This window comes from Vanellus vanellus, assembly GCF_965231255.1.
Source record: "Vanellus vanellus genome assembly, chromosome: 5".
Classification (NCBI taxonomy): domain Eukaryota; kingdom Metazoa; phylum Chordata; class Aves; order Charadriiformes; family Charadriidae; genus Vanellus; species Vanellus vanellus.
The window spans coordinates 12,815,342-12,838,561 of record NC_138910.1 but is presented as its reverse complement, the minus strand read 5'-3'; the positions used below and the strand labels follow the sequence as shown (position 1 = coordinate 12,838,561).

Below are 23,220 nucleotides of genomic sequence, written 5' to 3'. Positions count from 1 at the left end.
ACACTTTTGGTGGCTGTGCCAGGCTATGCACGTTCATAGTGCACATTAAACCAGGCCAGAAGATGTCTCTTCTGCTAAGGAAAAATCAGATCTGGTACAGCACATCCCCTACCAGTACTTCATCCAACAAACCCCCTCGGAGTTCTCCATCTTAATGAACTAAGTTATGCCTCCTCCATCCTCAGCATCTCTCTCTTTCTCTCCATCTATCCCTTGCAGCCTCCACATCTTCGTTCTGGAAGAAGCCTGAATAGGTAAAACATGACTTCAATAAAAGCATGAGAAGAAAGCCGTGTCAAGCCCACGCTATGCAAAGCCACAAGGCCCCACAGCCAGGGCACGCTTATAACATGAGATCCCATCCTCTCCAAGTAACGCTTCTTCACTTAACTGCTGACCTGTGCTGTTGGGCAAGGCATGCAGAGGGAAAAGTGATTCTGCAGAGTGCTCTGCTTTGCCTGCCAAAGATTTCCTGATGAGAGTAGACACTGTAAAACATTCTGCAAAGAGAAACTGAAATGTACCCGCTCAGCTGTTGAGCCTGACTCACTCAGAGCCACACTAACATCCAGCGTGGGTGCGGCTGAAGCGACACACCAGCTTCATATATTCATGGGTCTGCCCGCCTCTAGCAATTTTGCATGTGAAGGAGGGCACCGTCACCACACTGTGGGAAGCTTGTGATCTGCAGAGTTAACTTTGCCCAATTCCACAAGCTCAGAGCCTGGAAGAAGAGGTGGTGGCAGCAACACAAAGACAGGGCACAGGAGCCTGCCAGCAGTTTGTGCTAGATGGATACTGACCCTTGGATGATAAAGCTTGCTAGCCGTCTGCTGTGTTTACAGTTATACAGCAGATGGTTCCTTTAAAACAGAGAAGCTCAAGAACAAAACAGGAGGTAGCCCTACCACCGAGTTGTTTGGTGAAAGTTTCCTACAATTTTTCCATTGTCAGTCCCAGCTGAGAGATGTTTGTTACGGAGAAGTCACACGTGGAAAAAGAGGACAAGCACGTGCATGCCAGGAAGCTTCAATAAGTGTTATTCCCAGCATAAGATCCACAGCAAGACATTCTGGGTCTCATCTTCAGAGTACCACTCTGTCTTTGTTTCTTCTATCCAGCCCCTTGTTCCCTCTCCCTCCACTCTCTTCTTTGAAGCCTCTTTCAGACAATTTTGAGTAATCATTACCCACTCAGCCTGTTGCCATATACCCACTGCCTTCACCCAAGGCAGCAGCAGGGCTTGGGCATACTTGGCCCATTTTGGCACCCCACCCCTTTGCCACAGCCAAGGGGCTCTGTGCTTCACCACATCCTACACAGCACATGATCAGACTGCTAATTCAACTAGCTTATGAGATTTCGCTCAGCAGGCACCAGAGAACACAACTCATTTTAATTGCAACTTCTTTGTATTTTTTTCTTTTGTTCGAGGGAGAGAAGAAAATTAAAGAATTGGTTGATCTGGTCTATATTATAATACTGGCCCAGCTGTAAAGCAATCCTTGCTTTCAAAAGAACAGAAACAAGTTTACTCCAAGAAACAACAACCCCACATGATGTCTCACAGCTGCCTCTCCTCAGCTCCATGCACCATCCTATTGATCTTCCTGGTTTCTCTTCCAGTCTGCTGTCCCCGCCACCTCCATACAGGCCCACAAGACTCCTCCATGGTGTTTGCTGTCCCCTCACACAAACACTATCCTTCACAGCCCATTTTCAGTTTGAGCCTCCCCAGGGTTCCACAGACCTAACTCCACCACCCCATAATATCCCACCACTTCTCAGCAGTAAGCTGCCACTGCTGAGCCTTGCCATGGATGGCACAGAAGGGGGCGGACAACAGAAGAAAACAGACAGGCAGGACAGCAAGCACAGATCAATGAAGAAGCTGTAGCCCAACCATCAGCAACCTTAAGTGCTTACCCTTCACCTGCATAGCACAGACCATGCCCTTCCTCTTCAGGCCAATATACGAAGTATTTTCAATAGTAACCTGTTCCCTTTTGCTCTCCCAACACTCAAATTCAAAGCTGTATTCCCACTGAAAATGTTTCTGTGCTTTAACGAAACCCAACAGATGCTTAACCGCTGAGTCTACTGTATTTTCTTTCATTTCTAGCAGAAATCTGCTGTTCAGAGTTTAGTCAAAGGTGCTGTGAGACTCCTTTCTGCTCTACCACACCAATTTCCACTGCTGATCAGGTAAGTCACCAGCATGCTGTGGTATGCAAGGTTGATCAGGCAGCTCATGCCTATTCAAGTGCAGCTACATCCAGAACCTTGGCTGAACGGTAGGAAATACAGAAGCCCACAAGCTTATCATTTATTCTGTAGAAGTGACTAGAGGCAAGAGGAGGCAGTCACAGCATTTAGTCAATGAAAAATGCTCTTGAGGAAGGACTTTAAATGTTTAAATTCAGAAGCCCCACTTGGGAGCTTTCAGATGCCTGAGGCATCCCATGTAGAGTGCATAGGTACTACAGGAAAGATGGGTTTGGAAGCTTTGTTTCACAGGTTAACCAACCCAAGAAGAAGGTTTTACCCCTTCCTTAGACATCTCCTCCCCTCCCTCATTATTGAGGCTGGAAAGCCAAGGACCTCAGGAAGCCATATGCATTCCCCTTGTGCTGCAAGGTAGAGAGGTCAAATGAGCTGTCCCATAGGTTCACTGTGACAAGTACTGGATGCTCCACAACATACCAAAACCAACTTTCGTTCAGCACCACGTTCCCACCATGATCAAGACAGACACCCTGTGTGCACACTCATCCAGGAGAATCAGATCGCTGTCTTCCTCACACTTCTCGAACACCCTGGTGTGGAAAGAGATTCTGCCAGCTCAAGAGGCTTATCAAATGCACAAAACACTGGATCACACACACGACCACTGCAGAGGGCTAGAGAATACAGTCTCCCACACTCAAAGCAAAGGGACACTCATGAACGCAGCTGTTAAAAAAAAAAACAAGTCACCATTCCGTATGCTTTTCCCTTAGGACAAGTTATTCTAGTCTGAAAAAAAGTAATGTTGGTTTTAGAAAAAGTAGCTAAGTTCAAACAAAGCCAAGCCACCGTTTTCTATACCACAGTTTCATAAAACCCTTTAAGGCACATGTTAACAATACAGCTGTGCAGGCAACAGCCACAAAAATGCTGTGAACAAGAACCAGTTCAGAGCACGGTTATGGAAAGAGGTGCCGGCACAGCTTCCTTGGCCACTGCTGACAATGCTGTTTTGTTCTTCCATAAAGCTGTTTTGTTTAGGGCTCTCTTTGGAAATTCCATGACGACACACGCGCAAAGTGCCAGCATGGACGCATGTGCTCCTCCAGGACTGTTTTCACCATGGTTAATATTCTACCCTCCAAGATCTCCTCAACCACGGTTGGTTCCATATGTTTGTTATTTCATTGGCAGGGATATACAGTCCCGTCCACAGACAGTTTCTGTCTGCCTGTCCCTGCTCCTCCCAAAAGTCACCAAGAGCTTCTGTAGCAGCTGCTTTTCATGAATTTTGGAGTTGGCTTTGAAGGTATATGCAATGATGGGGCTCACACACCCTTCACGAACTCCATCCACCTCTGTAAATCACATAAGCCAGTGGTCCTGATGATACTAAATCATGGCTTGATGCACACTTTGTTACAGAAACATTTAGCAGTGTAACAACATAGGAACTCAGCACAAGAAAGTTAGGAAGCACTTGAGTATTAGTGATAGCTATGTAAAAACCTCACCATTTCTTCAGCAAAACAGCACTTGACCCACATTATCTAGAAAGCATCAGCTTGCTTGTTGCTGTGTGTGAACCTTTTACTTTCTTTCTTTTACTTAAAAAGAAAGAAAAAACTGGCCCACATTTGAACTGTCTCCATCAGTGGTGCATAAGATAAAGGCTCCCAAAGTAACACAATTAACCCATTGAATCATCTTCAGTGGAGGGGGTCTCTAAGGCAATTTTTCTTTTGCAGGGACCAATGCAGAATTTTTCTTCTTGCTTACACCATCTCAGAGTAAAGCTGGTTACTCCATGCTCCTGCCGAGAGCAATCTTGCCCCATGAAAAAAAATCTTTACTTCATAAACTACCAGCTTCTTACTAAGAGACATATTGGGGAGACACTGTAAAGATATTATTTGTCAGGCATTCAAAAAACCAATCTAGATGGGTGGTCCATGGTGCAAGGTGCTCTGCTGCAATAAGGAAAGCCAAACAAGGAGGCCTGCACTAAAGCTTTGTGATCAAATTAACATGCCCCACCTACACTTCCATGCCCTCCTCTTACTCTCAGTGACTTGTAAGGTCTCTTCTCGTATTTTAACCCCTTAATTTTCTCATAATAATTGAGTATTCAACTGCAAGTTTGTTTTACCAGACCTTTCCTATCCAGTCTCATTTTAAAAATCTTTTGGAACAGTTAATATTCTGGTTAAAAATCACATCATGTAACTCCAGCTATATGGAGTTTATACACATGCCATCCGTCTACCCTCCATATACCCTGCATATACACACTCCAGAGAGTCACCATTAGTCACAAATAAACACTGGATATCACAGATATTTTGAGCCCCATGTCACTCTGATACCTATTATCTGTCTTTTTGATTTAGGAGAATTGCTCTGCAATTTCCCACCAGCTTATTCCTTTACCAGGTGATGCCACTTGCAGTGCAGTTCATCAGAAACCAGCCCAATGTTCTGCTGAAAAGAGGTCAGAAATCGAGAGTGACAAAGCATGTCGGGGAGACATGGTGCTGGAGGTCTGCGAGGCCCAAGTGCAGCACATTGGGCAAGTCATGGCCTGATTTGCTAGAAATAGATATCATTTCCTCTGGAGCGCTGGTAGCAGGAACAGGCAGGCTGGGCAGCAGAAGAAAGAGGCAGAACGCCAAGGTAAGCCTGAAGCAAATTAAATATCAGAAGGCAGCAGGTTCCTTTGAGACTGCTTGGTTGCTCTTTTGGCAGAAGAGGAAAGCAAGCCATTAAAGAGGCAGAATACACCCGTGTTGACTTCATTTGCAGCACTAATTGCCATGCACGTGCACTAATTGCCCTCACATGAAGTGCAAGAGAGCAGGCACTACTTGAATCCCATGCAGTAGGTGAGGCTTCCAAAGTAATGCTTGTTGGATCATGCTCTCCCCACATACTCTACTCATACCAAAGCAAAACAGAAGGAATTGGGGCACTGTCATTTTTAAGAAAGTTATCAATTGCAGTTCATTTAGAGACCAAAGAGAAAACTTTCAACCAGACCACCAGAGACATTTGAGACATTGACAAAGTTTGGACCTTCTTACCAAGGTAGAAGAGGTAACAGCACTGAAACAAACTGTTCTCTGCTGTCACTTTGGAGCACAGGGCAATGGAGATCCAGTCTGCAGCTGCCGGTACTTTATGCAACTGTCTCTCCTTTTGTCTGCAACCAACACCATTTGGTTGCTGTGAGTGAAATCTGATGGCTGCCAGGGCTCATCCTAGCTACCTGCAAAGGTCAAATGCACCAGAAAAAATAAGTACCAGCAGCAGAAACACAGAGCCACACTGCCTGAGGTCTTCTTCTGCAGCTGTTCACATCATTGAGGAGGTGAAAGCAAGGAAACAGGAGAGGAAGGGTGGGCTGCAGCAGGTGGAAATACCATGCTTGGCCATCCTTTCTCCTGTTACTTTGTTTCCTGGAAATCAGGCTTTATGCCCTTTCCTATAGCAAAGTCTGAAAGTAGCATATGTTCCTATCAGGAATTTGTCCTTAACATCTTTCAGCTGCATCTGTGTTTGCTCCTTGACACTGATTTCTCAATAGATGATACCTACCCCTCCAATCTGCCAGATCAGGTGCACATGCGGTGCTGGACTATTTTGGCTCAAATAAATGGACTAAAATAACTTTGGTTGAAACCAGGTTGGGAGCAAAAATAAAATTTCAGTTGCTGAGTTTGACTGTCTCTTTGGCTGGTACTGCTGTCAAAGTACACACGACCAAAACTCTGGAAAACCAGAGCCTCTAATCCATTACCACATGGGTGAAGAAGAGGAAAATGTACCTCTCATTACTTTTTTTTTTTTTTTTTTTTTTTTACAGTATTTCTTCTCAAGGTTTTTTTCCCCAGGTCCTACAGAGGAGTCGGGCTGGGGAGAGAGTCAGGAGACACTGCAGACATATCTTCCACCAGCATCTCTCTGAAAAACGTGCACTGTAGGGTGGCTAGTAAAAGACAGAAGCCTTTCAGTAATGTGAGGACTGATCAGTGTAAATCAGTCACTATTGTTCTACACCAGCTGTCCCTTCATGCAGAAAAGCCCTGAGGGGAGTTAAAGGCACTTTGCAAGTGGCCAGAGGGGAAAAAGGTATTTTTGGTGATAGGCAGAACGCATTTAGATTCCAACTCATTTCTTGTGGTGCTAAATAAAAACTAGACACAGCAACAAGGATTTCAGGTATGGTTTGAACCAAGGTAAGATTCCTGTTAAATCTGGCTGGGACAGAGAAGAGCAGAAGCATAAGGAGGTATCCTGGCCATTGAGATTCAAAGGCTGTTTAACCTAGCCCAGGAAATTGCAGCCCTGCCCAAGGCCACTCTTTGAGCAGAAGGCACCTTTCAGGTCTTTTGCTCTTTAACGGAAGGAAATCAACACTTTCTCCCACTCCACCCAGACCCAAACGCTGGTGGTTTCCACCAGCAAGCCAATGTTAAAACGCCAGCCATTTGAATGAAGCACAATATTTCTCCAATAATCTCCAGCAGAATGTTTGGCAGGCGGAGAGCTGTCAGCATCTCTCCCCATGAAGACATGCAGTGGATATACTCACGTTGCAACAAGGCGCTGGCTGAACAGTACATGCAGTATTGCAAATGGCTTAAACAGAGAAAGAGCTGACAGACACCAAGAGAACTTCTCCCAGGAAAGACACAGAAGAGCATCACCCACCACTCCAGCATTTAACAACCCAGGATGCTAGACCTACCTCTTATTACAGTATATACAGTTGCTAAGGAATTGGCAATGAAAAGGTTTACTCTCAGCCCCCAGTAAGAAGCCAGGAGCTTTGAGAGCAGGTCATTTCTCTGCGAAGGATGAGTCGTGAGCAGTCACAGCAGTCCCTAGCAGAGAAGTGGTCACATCAAGGAGACACGTGTGACCAGGCTCCTGAGAAGTGGCTTTGGTAATGGGGCCAAGGGCTGGCCAAACATGACAGATAAGCTCCTCTCTCTTGACTCTGTCCCCATCACAACCAGTCCCAGACCTTGCCAAGGGAGTAAGCACATAGCACAGAGGGTGACGCTATCTCTTCTAATAGAAAATGGCATATATGGGCAATGGACTAAGTTAATAATAAAAGTACTCCTGACGTACACAAGCTCCAGTCTTACCCTGGAGATATTCCAGTAAAGATTGGTCTGTTCAAAAAAGTTCATCAAAATAAATTGAAGAAAATTATTTAAACCTGTATGAACACTCCTCTTAACAACCATGACTTTATTTAGTTTGCATTCCCTCTGGAATTAAATTAACTAGGTCCATTTGCATCTAAAATAGAAGAGTTAGATGACTTCAGCAGTGGACTACTCTCTATATAGTGGTCTCTATATTGTGTCTTAACTAATCCACCCAGGGTTACCTTTCCTAGACATCATTACTTGGACAAACTTCTAGTGTCATGACTGCAGCCAGATACTCATTATCTACATTAGGGAAGAAGGAAACAAAAAAAAAATGCAGTCTAACTTTCCCTAACAAGAGATTAAAATATTTTTGGGAAATACTTCCTTAAATATTTGTTCACAGTCATTTAGACCATGGCTGCAAAAAGCATACACTTTTAAGAGCCGCCAGAGCAGCCCTGCAGTGCTAACAAATTTACTAAGTACACCTATCCTAACAACTGAGAAGGACTAGACACTCAAAGGGGAGTCGCCTGTGAAAGGACACTTAACCTTCAAATTTATTGCTTGTACTGCCATGCTTTCAAGAAGGTCTCATTCAGGCATGAGACCCAGCTGTGCCAGATGTCATACAAATGTACTGTTTGTGACAGAGAACTGTGGGCTTTGGGTGGCATGGGAACTAAAGATAGGTGAACCAATGAAACCAGGAGCCAGTTTTACCTAAGAGCAGCTGGAGAGCTCTAGTCATGGACATCTCTTCTTTACCATCTGCTCCTACCCAGGGTGGTGCTTGCATGTTTGCTTGAAAAAAAAAAAAAAAAACCACAAAAAAACCAAAACCAACAAACTAAAACAAGAAAGCACATCAGTACCTTTGTGACCACAGAGAGTCATATACAAAGGAAGATTTTTTTTCAGATGGATGTGTGATTAGTACCTCCCACAAATGGTTTAGGCTGGCTTGGTCTAGTCTTGGTGCAGTGGGATGGGGATGGCATAGCTGACCTTTGGAAGTATCCCTCAACCATATCATCTCTGGTTTTGTAGCCTTCAAAAGTTATCAGTGCATCTGTCATACCAGGGGGATGGCACTTGCTCCAGCACACTAACATGACTAAGAAGATACAAGCCTGAGCTCCATTCCCTCATTTTTCTGGCTTGTCAACAGCCTTGCAAATTTCTCAGTTATGATACTAAAACCCACATATGCACAGCAGCTCTTTGATGGTGCTATCGTGTACTGCTAAAGAGTCCAGAATAGCAATGGAGCAAAGAAAAATGCCATATTCAACAACAATTAAGAAGGCAAGAACATAATTACCCAGTATGAAATCTGTGCATGATGTCAGAGCCCCTTCACAAACAAACATGACCATCTGTGTTACGTTTTAAGTAGAAGATGCCACCCTGAGCAGGAAAATACCCCCAATATGTTCCATCCCAGGATGTTATAATCCTGTTTTACTAAGAAGGGAGAAGAGAGTACTGGTTCAGTTCACTTTCAGTTCAGAGATGATTGCAGATTGCTTTTTCAACTGACAAATACTGTGCAATTCAGCATTTAAACTTTGTTTTTTCCTCCATACTGTCCGAACAGAAGAAATCGTTAAGTGTAAGAGAAGAATTGTTTAGTGAGCAGTGTTAAACAAGCTCAGCAGTCCTTCCCGGCCTTCAGATCCAGAGTTCACCACACAATAGCAGTTCCCACACGAGTAACCTACTTCATGTTTAACAGTTTTGAAGGCTGCAGTTAGCTTTTAGCATGAGCAAGACTGACATTTTAATTACACGGTCTTCCACCAGACTGCAGAGTATCCTCCTTTCCTAGTACCACAACACATTTCTTCCTTTCCTCTATGAGATTACTAGTAACCACCTGCCTGAAAAAAAAAGAAATCCTATTCAGTTGGAAACGTCTTCATTAATAACATATCCCTTGGTCCACCCATTCATGCAATTCTGTGCATAAATACCCACACATTAAGCAAGAATACACACAGAGCTGCTGTTGGGTACCTCCCAGCAAACAGAAAGAGTTCATCACTCAGCAAGCACGTCTGAGTAGCTCAGTCATCTGTGGGTTTACCAGCAAACTACTCTTTTAGAAATACTGATTTGAGTAGTCCCTTACCACACCGCTAGCTCTAAGAATTCAGTTTTCCAAGTCTGAGGATACAGAGATGAGTGTTTGTAGCATTTAGTCTAGAGTAGGGAATAAAGGGAAGGAGCCATGGCTTTTTCTGGAGGGAAAAATACAGCCAGGGAACTGTCTGCATTAGCAATGTTTTATGACAGATTCTTGCAAGCAATGTCATAGCCTTTTCTTTTGACTATGAAGTGAGACAGAATATCTTATACAAGCTGCAAATGTGTTTAAGGAATAAACAGTTTGTTTAAGTTGCTGCTTTGAGAGATCAATTTCTAATGTCTGGGGGGGAAAGAAAAAAGAAAACACAAAGCTTTCTTCATTTATATTCCCCCTCTGTTGCATCAGCACAGTCCTTTGTTTACCGTCTGCAAAGATGCACTCTGATACTAGTGGAATGTGTATGTTAAATTTGTAGAGCAGCTTTAATCCCAAACTCAACCTCCCAAAAGCAAAGTTTCCCAGGAAAAGGGAGGATGACAGCCAAGCACAGCAGTACCACAAAGGCTCAATTCACAGTAAAAATTTTTATGGGTGTTGCATGGATGTGTAAAACTTTTCATGAAAAGAAAAGGAAGGTTAATATTTCATCTGAAAACTCATCTTTCAAACTGCAGAAGCAGCAGTCTAGCTAGAGGAATTAAAACCAAAATCAGGGCAGGATTGAAGATGCTTTGAAATATACTCTTCTGGTATTTCTACTGCTACGAAGTAGGAGAAGCCAGAAATTATGACCATACAGCACACACTGGATTTGCTTGATGCTATTACTACAGATAGTTCAGATAACATCTTAAACGCACAAACATGATTTGTGTCCTTTATGTCTGGGGAAGAGAGTAAGTATACATCGCAATTGCATTAGTGGTTTACAGATATGAAGAAAAGAGTACATGAAGATATTTTATTTGCAGAACAAAGCCTGACAATACATTGAAACTTTCTATAGTGAATGCTGTAACAAAAATCCTACTCAGCACCAGTGAGGCCATCCTGGCACTAGAAGCAATACGATTGGTGGTGATGCCAACACTGCCCATGAATTCTTTAACTGTGGGGTCTCTTACCACTTGTAAACGCATCATCTTTGTGGTGCAAAACTGATCATGTCTGGCTGAAGCAGTTCACAAGCTTGTCTAACTACCAGGCTTCTGATGGGAGAAGGCCTTCCTGAATATTCAGACACAAGGTTGAAAGCAGAAGGCAGAGCTTTAAATCTGAAAGCAGAAGGCAGAGCTTTAAATCTGAAAGCAGAAGGCAGAGCTTTAAATTGTGTTCAGTCCATTTCTCCGAGTGTCACAACAAGACCATCTCATACTAAATTCTACTGCAGAGCTGTCCAACAATGCCATTCCTGTACCTGCCAGCGATGAAGCTGGCAAGACTGAGCACCATCATAAAACATGAAGTACAGATTTCCTTGGGAGTGGTCCAGTTGCAGGTGCTAAAAAGCACTTTGGCTCTTGTCTTGGCCTAACAGCCATTTTATGTGTGATCTTATTAAGTGCTAGAAACTTCAAGCTTTCCTATGATAAGGCGAGAACATTTTGGAGTTCAGGAGACAAATATTAAAATTCTTGTCTGTTTCTCACACCCCCTCATAACTAGATTATCCTTTTTAATATCTTTGGGGTTGTTTTTTTTCATTCACATGAGATTTCCCCTTGGGTTTTTACCTAGCCTAAGGACTCCATAATAATGAATCAAATTAAATTTCTGGCAGCAGCTGGATACATTGCAGGTAAAGACATAATTTTTTTTTTTTTTGTAAAGTATCACCAGTGTCAAAACAAAAAGAAGAAAGAGCATCCCTTGGATGCAAGATATCACAAGTTCAGATCACTAGGCTAGACTTCAGAAGGAGGGAAGGAACTAACACTGAGTATATCCCACATCAAAAGACAGGACTCACAGAAGATGAAAAAAGTCACACAGCAGTTATACAGGAACCCCACCCACTTCCCAGAAGCTGTGAATCTTCACATTCCTTGCACACACTTTGTCACTGTCCTACCCCTCTGGGCCATGAAAAAAACCCATGTAGCGCATCATGAAATCATGTAGCGGCTTGAAAGCTCGGGGGAGACTCTGGTGCACTCCAGCTCCCTCCGCATTATGTTTTCTGGGTACAGATTACCTGTGCAAGGTGCCATGTAAATCCTACAGTATAAAGCAGACTAAAAGACAAAGCTTGCCCAAGGCTAGCAAAACTTGGAGCCCTGTCCTCTACCTCCCAAACAAAACTGGGCATTTTCTCTGAACCACATCCACCTGCACAGGAGGGGGGGAGGAGGAGGAGTGAGTGCCCAAAAAAAAAAAAAAAAAAAAAAAAAAAAAGAGGAAGACAGGAACCTTTCAAAGCCAATACCAGCTACAGGGTGGACCACTTTACCACATACAGGGAAGCTGCTGTCAAAATAACTTCAATTTCTATCTCTTGGTGTTTTGGTGTTTCAGCTGCTGCTGGAGATTTTTTTATTGCATCTTCTACCAGGATAGAAGGAAAGTTCTTTAGTTCGATCAGAAAATGAGAGTAATATTCAGTACCAAAATATGAAGACAAAACCGGCTATTCCCAAAAGACTGTAACTATTCCCACTGCTGCAACGACCAAAAAGTTAGCAATTGTTCTAATTTTCTTAAAAGACTGAGATGGGGCTATGGTGCATGACTGAAAGATTAGCTAATCACACACAAATTGAATGCATTTGGAGAACAGCCTGGTGCCCAAAGTTCATGCTCCATCTGGGCAGAGCCCCAATCTTCTTCCACCCCAGACCTCGGCAGTGCTGCTCAAGCAACAGTGAACTCGGGGCAAAAGGGCATTGAGGAAGCGCTGAGCAGATTCAGGCTCTGAGAGGGCACAACCAGTTCCAGCGAGCCTTCACCACTAGAATAATCAGCATTTTGTTTCCACTGCCATTCAGGTTTATAAATCATCTGAATGCAGTTAATGACAAAAGACCATGCAAATAAGATGTCCTTCCTTGGACAGGCCTCTGACAGATTATAGGGGTTGCATTGGTGTCAAACCAAGCCATCGAACCTGGGACACTGAAGGACAAGTCAATGACTGCTTTGTAAGATTAGGGCATGGAAAGCTATCCTTCTGCCTCATGCATCTCAATGAATCCCACTTTGCTGAAATATCTTCACCTCTCCAGAAATAAACAGAACTAGCACACCCTACCTTTTCAAACATGCCATAAAAATGTCCAGGACAAGCCTTTTGCTAGAATTAGTGCATCTGGCAGAGCAATGCACCGAAATCATCTCCATCAGGTTTTGTCTTCAATTCAACAAGATCCAAGCCAGCTATAAGACTGCGATTGCTACCGCAACGATGAGAGAAACGAGTCAAATGGGTCAGTTTACCAAGACAACAAACCTATTAAGAATCCACAAGCGCAGAGAAATTAGTGTAACAGTGTTTGAGTGCTGTGCATCTAACAGTTATTGGTACCAGTGAACATTACAGTGAAATATCAAACTAATGCAAGGTGGTGGGAAGGAGGATAAAGCAAGAGAGGGGGAGATTGAGGTGGCAGGATCATAGGGTAATTTAGGAGAGAAGAAAAACAGATATGCTTTTGTAAATCTCAAGCAACACATGCATTCCCAAGAGATACAAACAATATTCCTACTAAGGACTAATCAATATACAATACCTCAGGGATTTAATTAATTACCTCTGTTACAGAACTACACTAAAGAAGGCAACTATCAATGCAACAGTTACTGAATATTTCGGGTTGCCATTTTTTCCCTGAACAAGACCTTAAACCATCAATTTTTACTAACTTCAGTCAAACTGCCACTCAGGCAGATTCTTCAGTTGATAGCAGAGCTGGAGCACATCTTACTGTACGAGCAGCTCTACTGATATCAATGTTTATGCAGAAGAGGACATTAAGTGTCATCTGAGGCACACGGTGTCTGGTTGAGTGCCTTAAAATCACATCCTAAATGAATATTACTCAAATTTATTGCCCAGGTGGACATAAGTAAAACAGGCAGCAAACAACCATAAGAAAAGTAACACACAGATGTATCTGCATTTCTGGTAGCTCATCTCTCCTTCTTTATGAATAAAGGCCACTCGAAGACAATGAAAGTGCAATACATTGACTTGAGTAACACACTTCTGAGACTCTGTTAGTCTCAAAATCAGTCATCACCTACACAGCTTAAGCATGCTGCAGCTGAGATGGAACATACCGTACTATTTCTCCTGCTATGTGACTAGTTTCTTGTTGAATGCCATTTAAATTGCATCTAAAAGCGCATCTTTACAAGATGCTAGAAGATATCCACAAGACTCAAGTCAATATCCTATTACAGCAAGAAGTTGTTTTTAGCCCTACTGAAGTGACAGTTTATGTAGGGAAAGGAAATAGAGAGACTGCACATGTTTTCAGACCAACGTCTTCCTAGAAATGGTTAAACTGAAATACTGCACTTTCAAGAGAGTCACCATGCAGCTGCAGATCAATCATGTACCATTTATACGGACCAACAGGGAGAAAGGCCAACGTGTACACAGCTCTCAAGCGAAGGATGAGTACCACCAATGTAATGTTGTTATGATGGAAGCATATGGAAAGGGGCCGAGCAAGAAGGAGCTCAACATCAGGAGCCTTGAATCAGAGTGCCATAAACAAGAGCCACGTGCTGGGCAGCTGTTCAGAACTGTGCTATCAGAGATCCTTTGCAGAAGGTTTGCAGTAGTATTTGGGGAGGAAAGAGATCAGAGCATTTCAGTTTCTCTTTCAATGAGGTTACTGACACAAGACAAAAAGAAAAAAAATATTTCTCTCCCAGTTTTCTGCTCTCATGGTACGTTCACAGTCACCCATTCACACTGAGTTAATGAACTACAAAGGCTTAACCGTATCCTTGAACAAGGAACCTCAGAAAGTTACAATAAAACAGGTTTGGATGGGAAAACAGGAGTAAATATAACCACAGTCCACAGGTTTGTTTTATGGTTGTATACGGCATTCTTATCCCTTACCCTGGTCCCCCACCCACTCCCACACACAATCCCCATCCCATTTTAAGTCTGATTCAGAGCCCAATAAACTCTGTTGTGAAACTCCCTGTCCCCTAGCCCCTAGTCTTACAAAAATGCCAGTGCTTACTCAAGACTATCTGCACTGAGGGCAGCTGGTCTACTCACATGACTTCAGTTAAGCATCTGCAACCCGCACACTGTAAGTTCTTCCCATGCGTCTGCACAAGTTTGCGGGTCAGCTAGGTGGTTTGTTTCTACTGAACACAGAACAAAGCTCAGTATCATCTTTGTCGTGAATGCAAGACAGTTTATTGATAAATAAATAATATATTTCTTTCTCAGTTAAGTATTAGATAGTCTCATTTGCACGTAAAGTACTTATGTGAATCCTGGAGTTGAATGTGTTTTTGGAGGCTAAAAGTGCATCACAACCAATGCATGGAAAAGGCTGGCCTAATAAGAGATACACTATATACACAAGGCAAGGAAGACAGACTTGTGTGCATTGAAAAACATTTGTAATCCAAACTGTCCCAGACTAACACAAGGACACAAACCTGAAGACAAATGGAGTCATCCCCTCCCCAATAAATACAAAAGCAGTGCCTCTAGAATTAATTGATCACAGGTACACACACACACACACAAAAAAAAAAAAAAAAACCAAAAAAAAACCCACACACCAAAAAGACCATGAACAACACAAACTTTAAGCAATCAAGATTTGTAGTTGGTGGACTGTCATATGTTTAATGTGCTCTACTTCCAACAGCAGTCTTTGGATGCAACTAAATTCTCAAACACACAATTTCTTTTTCTCCCCTTCCTCACCACTGGATAACTTTTGAATATAATGCAATAATTGGTATTAATTAGCATTTTTTGGCTCGAATCAAACATCAATTCAAGAAGCCAAGATCATTGCCTCTACCCAATCATGCTCACAGAGGTACCAAGTATACCTGCTGCTTTTGCTAGTGGTGCTCAGGGCACCCTTTTGAAAGGCAGAGCCCACTCCTCCAGGTAGCAAACAGAAGTCAGAGCCCACTTCCAAAGTCCAGTGACCCCAGAAGAATTATTAAAAAAGCAGCTCAGTTCAGACTGAACAATCACAACTACCTTTACTCCTGTCCCCTTACCAATTCAGAAATAGCAGACTGCCTTAACCCTTTCATGAAGCCTGACCACAAAGTCTGGTGACAGGGAAGTCCAGTAGTGCTAGGAAAAGGTAATTCAGACAGTAAAATCATGCATCCTCAGCAAGGGAATCCAACAAGTTGCCTTTCTCCAAAAAAGGACCGACAACCAAGAATTTCCCTCTCTTGAGAAAGAGGAGTGACTAAGTTTTTAACAGGCTCCTGAGCCTCATAAAAATGCTCAGGAGTCTACACAAGAGTCACCCAGCTTTGAATGTTGGTGGATCATAACAAGAGTGCATGATTTTTCCTGGCTTGGAAACAACTTGGAGAAGATTAAAAGAAAAAAGCCTACACAAAGAAGAACTTGCTTAAGTATGGTGGCTAAAAATGCCATGAAAAAGAGAGGAAAGGGGATACACATCCTAACCATCCTTTCTTCCATGACTGCCGTGGATAAAGAACCATCTGGTCACGTAGTCACAAATGCATTCGCATCCACTCCTGCTCCACAAAACCCAGGCTGATGTTTTCAGTGACTTCACGCTGGCAGTCACAACTTAACCCCCTCTTCTTGATTTATCTGGTCTTTGTCTACCCTCACCCCTGTTTCATGGGGGAAAAAATTGGGCTAGTGTGTATCAGTGGGGCAGAGCCAAACACAACAGATTTCCATGGCAACAAGATACAGCCCCAGTGAGAAAGGTCTGTTAATAGCTGTGAGGCGATGTGCTCGGCAGAAACAGATTTTTCTATCAGACAGCCAGAGCTACCAGCTCATGTTCATATGCAAACGGGCAAGGAATCTGATTCTTGGCCTTGCACAACCCCACTGAATTCAGCCAGAGCTACGCCAACATAGACCACAGCAAGACAGAGACCGGCATTTAGTGTTAGTAGAAAAAAATAAATAGGCAATATGGAGAGATACTTTGCCTTTGAAAACAAAGTAAGAGTACTCCTGAGACATTCCTCATGAATGGAATGTTTATTGTCAATCTGCAGGAAAACCCAATGCTAGTATGAAAGGGAAAGCAACTGTGTAATGTACAGATTTGTGCATACTGTACCATCACCTACTGCCCATGCTTTTACCTTCGACAAGTGCACATTTATACACAAGCCCAATCTCTTACAAATAACCCTGCTGCCTTTGGAAAGGGAAGCAGCTGTAATTATCCCAAATTCTCTACTGAGGGAGTCAGTCACTTGGCCTTTGTGATTTAGGCTCCTTCCCATTAAACACAGTTACCAACACTTTCCAAACATAACGATATTTTATGCACTCGTTAGTACCATTCAAACTGAACTTTGCTCGTAATAGACTGCTAAGTCTTCTGGACATAATCATGCCAAGCTTTGCCTTCATATGTAAGAATACAGTCTCCAAATACACTGAATGCAATAGGACAAGTCTCAGTTTGTGAAGTTAATAGCACACACAAGGCTTTGCAGGACCAGAGAGAGCCCCAGCGAAGAAAAGCTGAGGCCATTAGCAAACTTTTCCAAGTCAAGCAGAAAAACAGCAACTGTCCTGCTCACAGTCTGTGCTCTGCTAGAAATGCACAAAAAGCCATTTATATCAAGCATAAGAAAAATATGCCATGTACAGTTTATAAAAATATCTGTAACAAACCAAGAACAAAGCCAGAAACTGTCCAAGCAGGCTTAACTGGGCTGGGGGGAGAAAAGAGTGATTTCATGGGCTATTTTGCAGAGCAGAGCAGTGACAGCCCTGTCCTACCAAAGTTTTATTTAAGCCCTACAACTTTTCCTGGCACTGCAATAGGTGGAACTCAAAACAACTCAAGAAGTAAGACTCCAGGCAGGCACTGCAAGCGCAAGGCTTCATTTTGCATTATGTGATAGGGCTGCAAAGCTACCAAACACCTGATTTCAATAAACAATCGCCGGTTACATACAAGCGTCAGGGCTGACTCTGTGATAGGTTCATCCTTGTTCAGTCCTGTTCATCAGAAGGATGACGATTACCACATAGCTGCAGCGTTTTAAGTCAATGGTTTCCCGACTGCCAAGGTGTCTGGTAAGCTTAAAGCACATGAGCGCCAAGGCTGCTTGCTTCGCTTGAGAAGAGTGGCGCCTTGTATTGCCATTGTTTATACAGATATGGTAATTAAAAATTGCACTGTAATGCATTCAATAATAGTCTTATTGTTCCCGTGAACTGAACTGCTCCTGTTCAACATGATATCACAGCTAAATAATAATCTGCATTTATACTTTTTTTAAAAAAAAAAAAACTTTTTTTTCTGGCTGTATATGAACTCTGGGCTTCTTCACCATAGACATTTCCAGCACATCTCAGAGCAAAATACCTTCCTGTTAAACCAAAAGCTTACTCCACATTCCCGTGGAGCATGCTCTCCGATGCCTAAGCAAGCGCTGCTCTGACACCAAACTCAGGCTAGGGAGTGACACACAAGGATAACCTCTAGCTGATAAAAATGGCAAGACTTTCCACACATTTCTCAGTAACACAGCAGCACACGTGGATACCATTCCACAGGTGTGCTTAGGGCAGAGCTGTTTACACTAAATACAACTGAAGGGCATTAGCAGGGCTGGCTTGTCGACAGCGCTGGAGTCGTGGTCACGGGAAACCAGTAAGACACATTTCTTAAGTGTTTAGAGCCTTAATGGAAAGCAGCAACAAGGAAACACCACAGCTATCAAAAAAAGCAAGATCACAGGCTAGCCACCATGTTGTACAACATCCCACCTCGTAGCAGGTAACCTAGGAGTTCAGCTGAAAACCCCATCAGCCTTCCAGCATCGGGCAGGCCCGTGGAAGTCAGACAGCCCTACTTTCCTCACCCTTCAAGACGGCAGGCAGGTGGGGGCTGCCGAGCACACACCCGAACTGCTCAGGGCTCACCTACCTGCTTCAGGAGGAACTTATCCTCCGCGTTGATCTTGAGGGAGACGGCCAGGTGGATAGCTGAGAGCACCACCCCACTGATCACCGCGGCCCTCATCCGCACCGGCAGCAGCGTGTAGATGCTGTAGATAAAGAAGACGGTCCACCAGATGCCCTCCGAGGCACTCCTGGGCCACACCAGCAGAACCCCTACCACTTGCACCGCCAGGATCACCAGGATGACAGAGTAGCACGCCAACCACATATGGTCCTGGTGGAAGTCGTTGCGGTTGCACACCAAGCACAGCACCACCATCAGCAGGATGGCCAGAGAGAGCACCACGACGTAGGATACCTCATAGTGGCCGTGCGCGGCATGGAAGATCAGCATGACCACACAGACCAGCACCAGCACGGCCATGAGCATGGTGAGGCTGCTCTGGTTGAGCCGGAAGAAATAGCGCTGATAGAGGCGCTCCAGTTTCTCCGACTGGAACTTCTTGGACTTGAAGATTTGCAGCAGGCTACTGCAACAGCTGCCCATGGAGAAGGCCGCCTCGGAGTCCCCCTCGTCACCGTCCTCCTCCTCCAGCTCCTCAATCTTGGCCTTGATGCGTCTCTCCTCCAGCCCCAGCTCCACAGACCGGGGCCGTACCTCCCCCTGCTCCCCCAGCTGCCAGGGGCTGGCATTGTTGGGGGCAGCAGGGGAATCGCTGCCGGGCGGGTGGCGGGACCGGTGACGTCGGCTGTCGTCACCATGCTCCTGCCAGGCAGATTTGGACCTAAAGCTCATCATCCTGCAGCCACTCTCCCCGCGGCTCCGGCTAGCCTGGGGCTCATAGTCTTCCTCGCTCCTCCACCTGCTCGACATGCGGGAGGCCTTCTTGCCCGAGGACCTGTTGGGAGGCGGCGGCGGGTAGGAGTAGCCATTGGCCCGGGCCTCCGCTTCGCCCCAGGCCGAGCGGTGCTGCTCGGTGCCTGCCCAGGGCGCGGGGCCGCCGAAGCCCGGGGGGCTGACGCTGTTGGACCGGGACATGCCCTGAGGGAAGGGGCAGCGGGTGAGGGGACAACTGCCGGGCAGGCACGGAGGGCTCCCCCGCCACAGAGGACGAGCAGCTGGGAGAAAACCCCAAAAGACAGCGGGGGAAGGTGGGGAGGGAAAAAAAAAAAAAAAAAAAAAAGAAAAATAAGGAAAGAAAAAAAAAAAAAAGGCAAAACCCGCAAACGCCCCGGAGTGGCCGGGCGTCCCCCAGAGCCGGGGTCTCCCCGGCGGGGCCCTCAGGGCAGCGCGGCGGTGGCGGGCGCGGGCGCCATCGCCGGCCCCGGTGCTTCTACACCCCCGAGCGAGCTCGGCACCGCCGGGGCCGGGACGCCCCCGCCTCAGGGCAGCTCGCCCTCAGCCGAGCCGCGGCGGCCGCTGGGGCTCCGGGCGCGGCGGGGGGAGCCGCATCGCATCGCAGCGCGCCGCGCCGGCCCGGCACCCACCGCTCGGGGCCGGGCGGGCGGGCAGCGGCACCGGCCGCCCCGCGGAGAGGCGGGCGGCTCGGTCGGCAGGCAGGGCACGGAGGCTCAGGCTCGTAGCGCCGCGGCAGCCGGCGGCGGGAGCATCCCCTGCCGGGAGAGCCCTGGGCGCGGCGGGGGGGGGCTGCCCGGGGCGGGCCTCGCCTCGCCTCCCAGTGGCGGAGCCCCAGCGGCAAGGCAAAGCCGGCGGCAGCCGCACTGCTCATGCACACGGCCGCCGCCGCTCCCGCTACGCCGCGGTGCCTTCGGGCGGCGGCAGCGCCTCTTCCACGGGCACCGGGAAAGGGGAGAAATAGGCAAATCTGAAGGGAAAGGAAAAACAATAAAAAAAAAAAAAAGAAGAAGAAGAAGAAGAAGAAGAAAAAAGGCGGGGGCTCGGCGCTCGCTCCCTCCCCCGCGCTGTCAGAGGAACAGGACGGCGACGGCAGCGGCGCCGGCGCGGGGCTACGGGCGGCAGCGACGGCCCCGCGCGCACCTCTGTCAGGAACGGCGGCGGCGGCGGCCCGTCCCGGCCCCGGGTCTCTTTGTACTCCCCATTCAACCGGGCGCCGGCCGCGCCGGCCCCCGCCACCGCCCCCCGCCAGCCCCCATTGGCGCGCCCCCCGCCGCCGCCCGTCGCTATTGGCCACCGCCACCCGCCGGCCCGCCAATGCTCGCGGCCGAGGGGCGGGCCGCCGCGGGGCGGGCGTTAACTCCTTCGGCGCTCTGGGCGCCGCGGCGGCCGTTGGCGCTGCCTGAGGCGTCAGGCCGGCGGCTTCGCTGAGGTGATTCCCGGGGGATCGTCCCTACTACCGGTCCCACCCGCCAGAGAGCGGCTGGGTTTAACCAGTCCCTGCCATAACGGGAGGCAAATGGGGTTATCTCCGTGTTCTGCCTCATCTTCAAGGCCCTTGCAGGGTAGCTTTCCCTGGAAGAAGGGGGAAAAGGGGAACTGCAACCTGCTCGAGATGACAGAAATGGCAAAAATGTGTACCGGTGACTAAAACACTGGTGAAGGAAGGTAAAGCCCCTAAGAAACCTCTCCCAACCTTGGCACCTATTACTGGACCTACTGCTAACACAACAATTAAGGCTAAAATACGACTACAGGCTTTTGGGGTTTGTTTTCATTTGGGATTTTTTTTTGTTGTTTTTTCAACTACCTAAATTGCAGCCCACATTTCCATCTGACAGTGTTGTGACACGGTCTTACTGGAGGATATATTCTCTAACCTGGTTAGCCAAAGCGGTTGGGGGGCACAGGGAGGATATGGGAGCTGTTCCCAACACCTTCCAAACAATAGACTCTTCTACAGTGTTCTTTCAGATGATCCACTCTTTCTGCAGCTGCGAGTTAGCCAATTAATGATTTACAGTATTTTGAAGGTAAGCATCATATGTACTTAGAATATTATTATCACTTGATGTTCTGTATCATGTTTTATTTAAAAAAAAACTGCCAAATCGGATAACTCCTTCGTTTAAGTACCTGAAACTGATAATTATCTAGATGTTTGTCCAAACATAGAAAATCCCTGCTCACAAGTAGCCCTTAGTAGTACTAGTGCTGAAGCTGCGGTTATCAAAGGACAGAAAAAGGCAAGGTTTGTAGAGATTGGTGGATATAGTTGGAAAAAACAGATAACTTTCCAAACACAAGCCCTTCACGTGTCCTTTACACTTGGAAGTAACTCCACAAATTAAAGCAATTTAGGCTTTTCTGCATTTCAGTGAAGCTTTTTAAAATCATATGCTGAATTTTCAGCAGCTGCTTCCACAGAGCATCTTTCACTTACCAGGAATATACAGTTAAAGATTTTCACTACAAAAAATGCACATTGGTGCCCACTTATGTGGCATTTTCTGCCAGATGCTACATACTGTAGCTGATCAATATTGCCTTCACAGTTCCTTTTCCATGAGGAGACATTTTTATGTATAAATACTACTGTCTTTCAGATGGAATTTATCTTTTCTTGGGATACTGTACAATGCTGTCACTATCCATACACTGGAGTAGAACAAAATTCAAGAATTCTGTGGTTGGTTACTCTGGCTGCACAGTGCCTGAACTCTAGGGATAAAGACAGTGAAATAACTTTTCACTGAGTTGTAAATTGGGACAGTTCTTTTTGTTTTGTACACAAAGTCCCATTTTGGAGTTCTCTCAAAGGCAGCAGAAAAAGATCTCACTTTTTCACAAAAACGTGAAACTGTAAAACGAATTAAAGGCAGAAAGACGACCCACAACAACTTAATGTTTAAAATTAATTCTGCTTGACAGGAAATGACTAAGTAGGCATGTATAAGAATCAGACACATTCCAAATCCAACGTCGACATCTTACTACATTTAGTTCTGGATATCAAAAAAGCATTGCTCAGGTAATGGGCCAAATAATTTTAAGGTTCCTATGTTTCACCACTGGGATTAAGTCAGGTCTTATTTAGCTTTTGCATCATGATAGCCTCGGGAAACCTGAATCTAAAGCAGGATTCCACTGTACAGTAAGCCATAGCCCCTTCTCCAGAAAGTTTACATACACAGGTACGAGAAACTGGTAGTTTCAGTTCTAGAGTATCATTCATGTTTCTTTTCACTATGTCATTTTGTTTGACATATGAATAGTTCTGCCTTTTTCTAGTGTTACAATAATTGATGCTAAAGCTGAAGACCAAAATTGGTGTTTTGTTGTTTGTTTTTTTTAAAAAATTCCTTAGCTAGAGGGGAAAAAACCTTTGTCCTTGCTAGAGGGAAAAAAAGTCTTCAACCATTTGTAACTTTAAAAAAGGGTAGGTAAATATGAGGCGGTAAATTTAAAGAAAGGTAAAGGAGCAGTTAGACGAGGTTCTTCAAGAAATCTGTAACTTCTGAAAACAGTAAGGATGCTGTATTAGAAGCAAAGACTAGTGCCAAATCATCAGGCACTTCACATAACGAGGACATACAGGGCTATGACAAAGAAGATGTAAGATTCCACACAGATACAAAAAGTCTTAAAATGAATGCCTACTTTTAGGTGATCATATTACTGGATCTCATGTCTCAGAACTATAGTAGAAGAAAGGTAACTAGTAGGATATTGTAATATTAAGGATACAGATTATAAGACGGACAGCTTGCTTCCAGCTTTCATTCTAACATGCAGTTTC

General features: G+C 45.3%; 1 protein-coding gene across 1 annotated transcript in view; it reads right to left on the bottom strand.

Moving 5' to 3' along the window:
* The window catches only part of ADCY5 (adenylate cyclase 5), a gene marked incomplete at its 5' end in the record, with an annotated part of 226,166 nt that extends 206,562 nt beyond the window's left edge, over positions 1-19,604 (bottom strand). Inside the window, one exon of the mRNA XM_082483464.1 lies at positions 18,591-19,604. Within this exon, the coding sequence (XP_082339590.1) occupies positions 18,591-19,604 (1,014 nt within the window). The remainder of the gene's footprint in view (positions 1-18,590) is intronic.
* Positions 19,605-23,220: the final 3,616 nt, after the last annotated feature.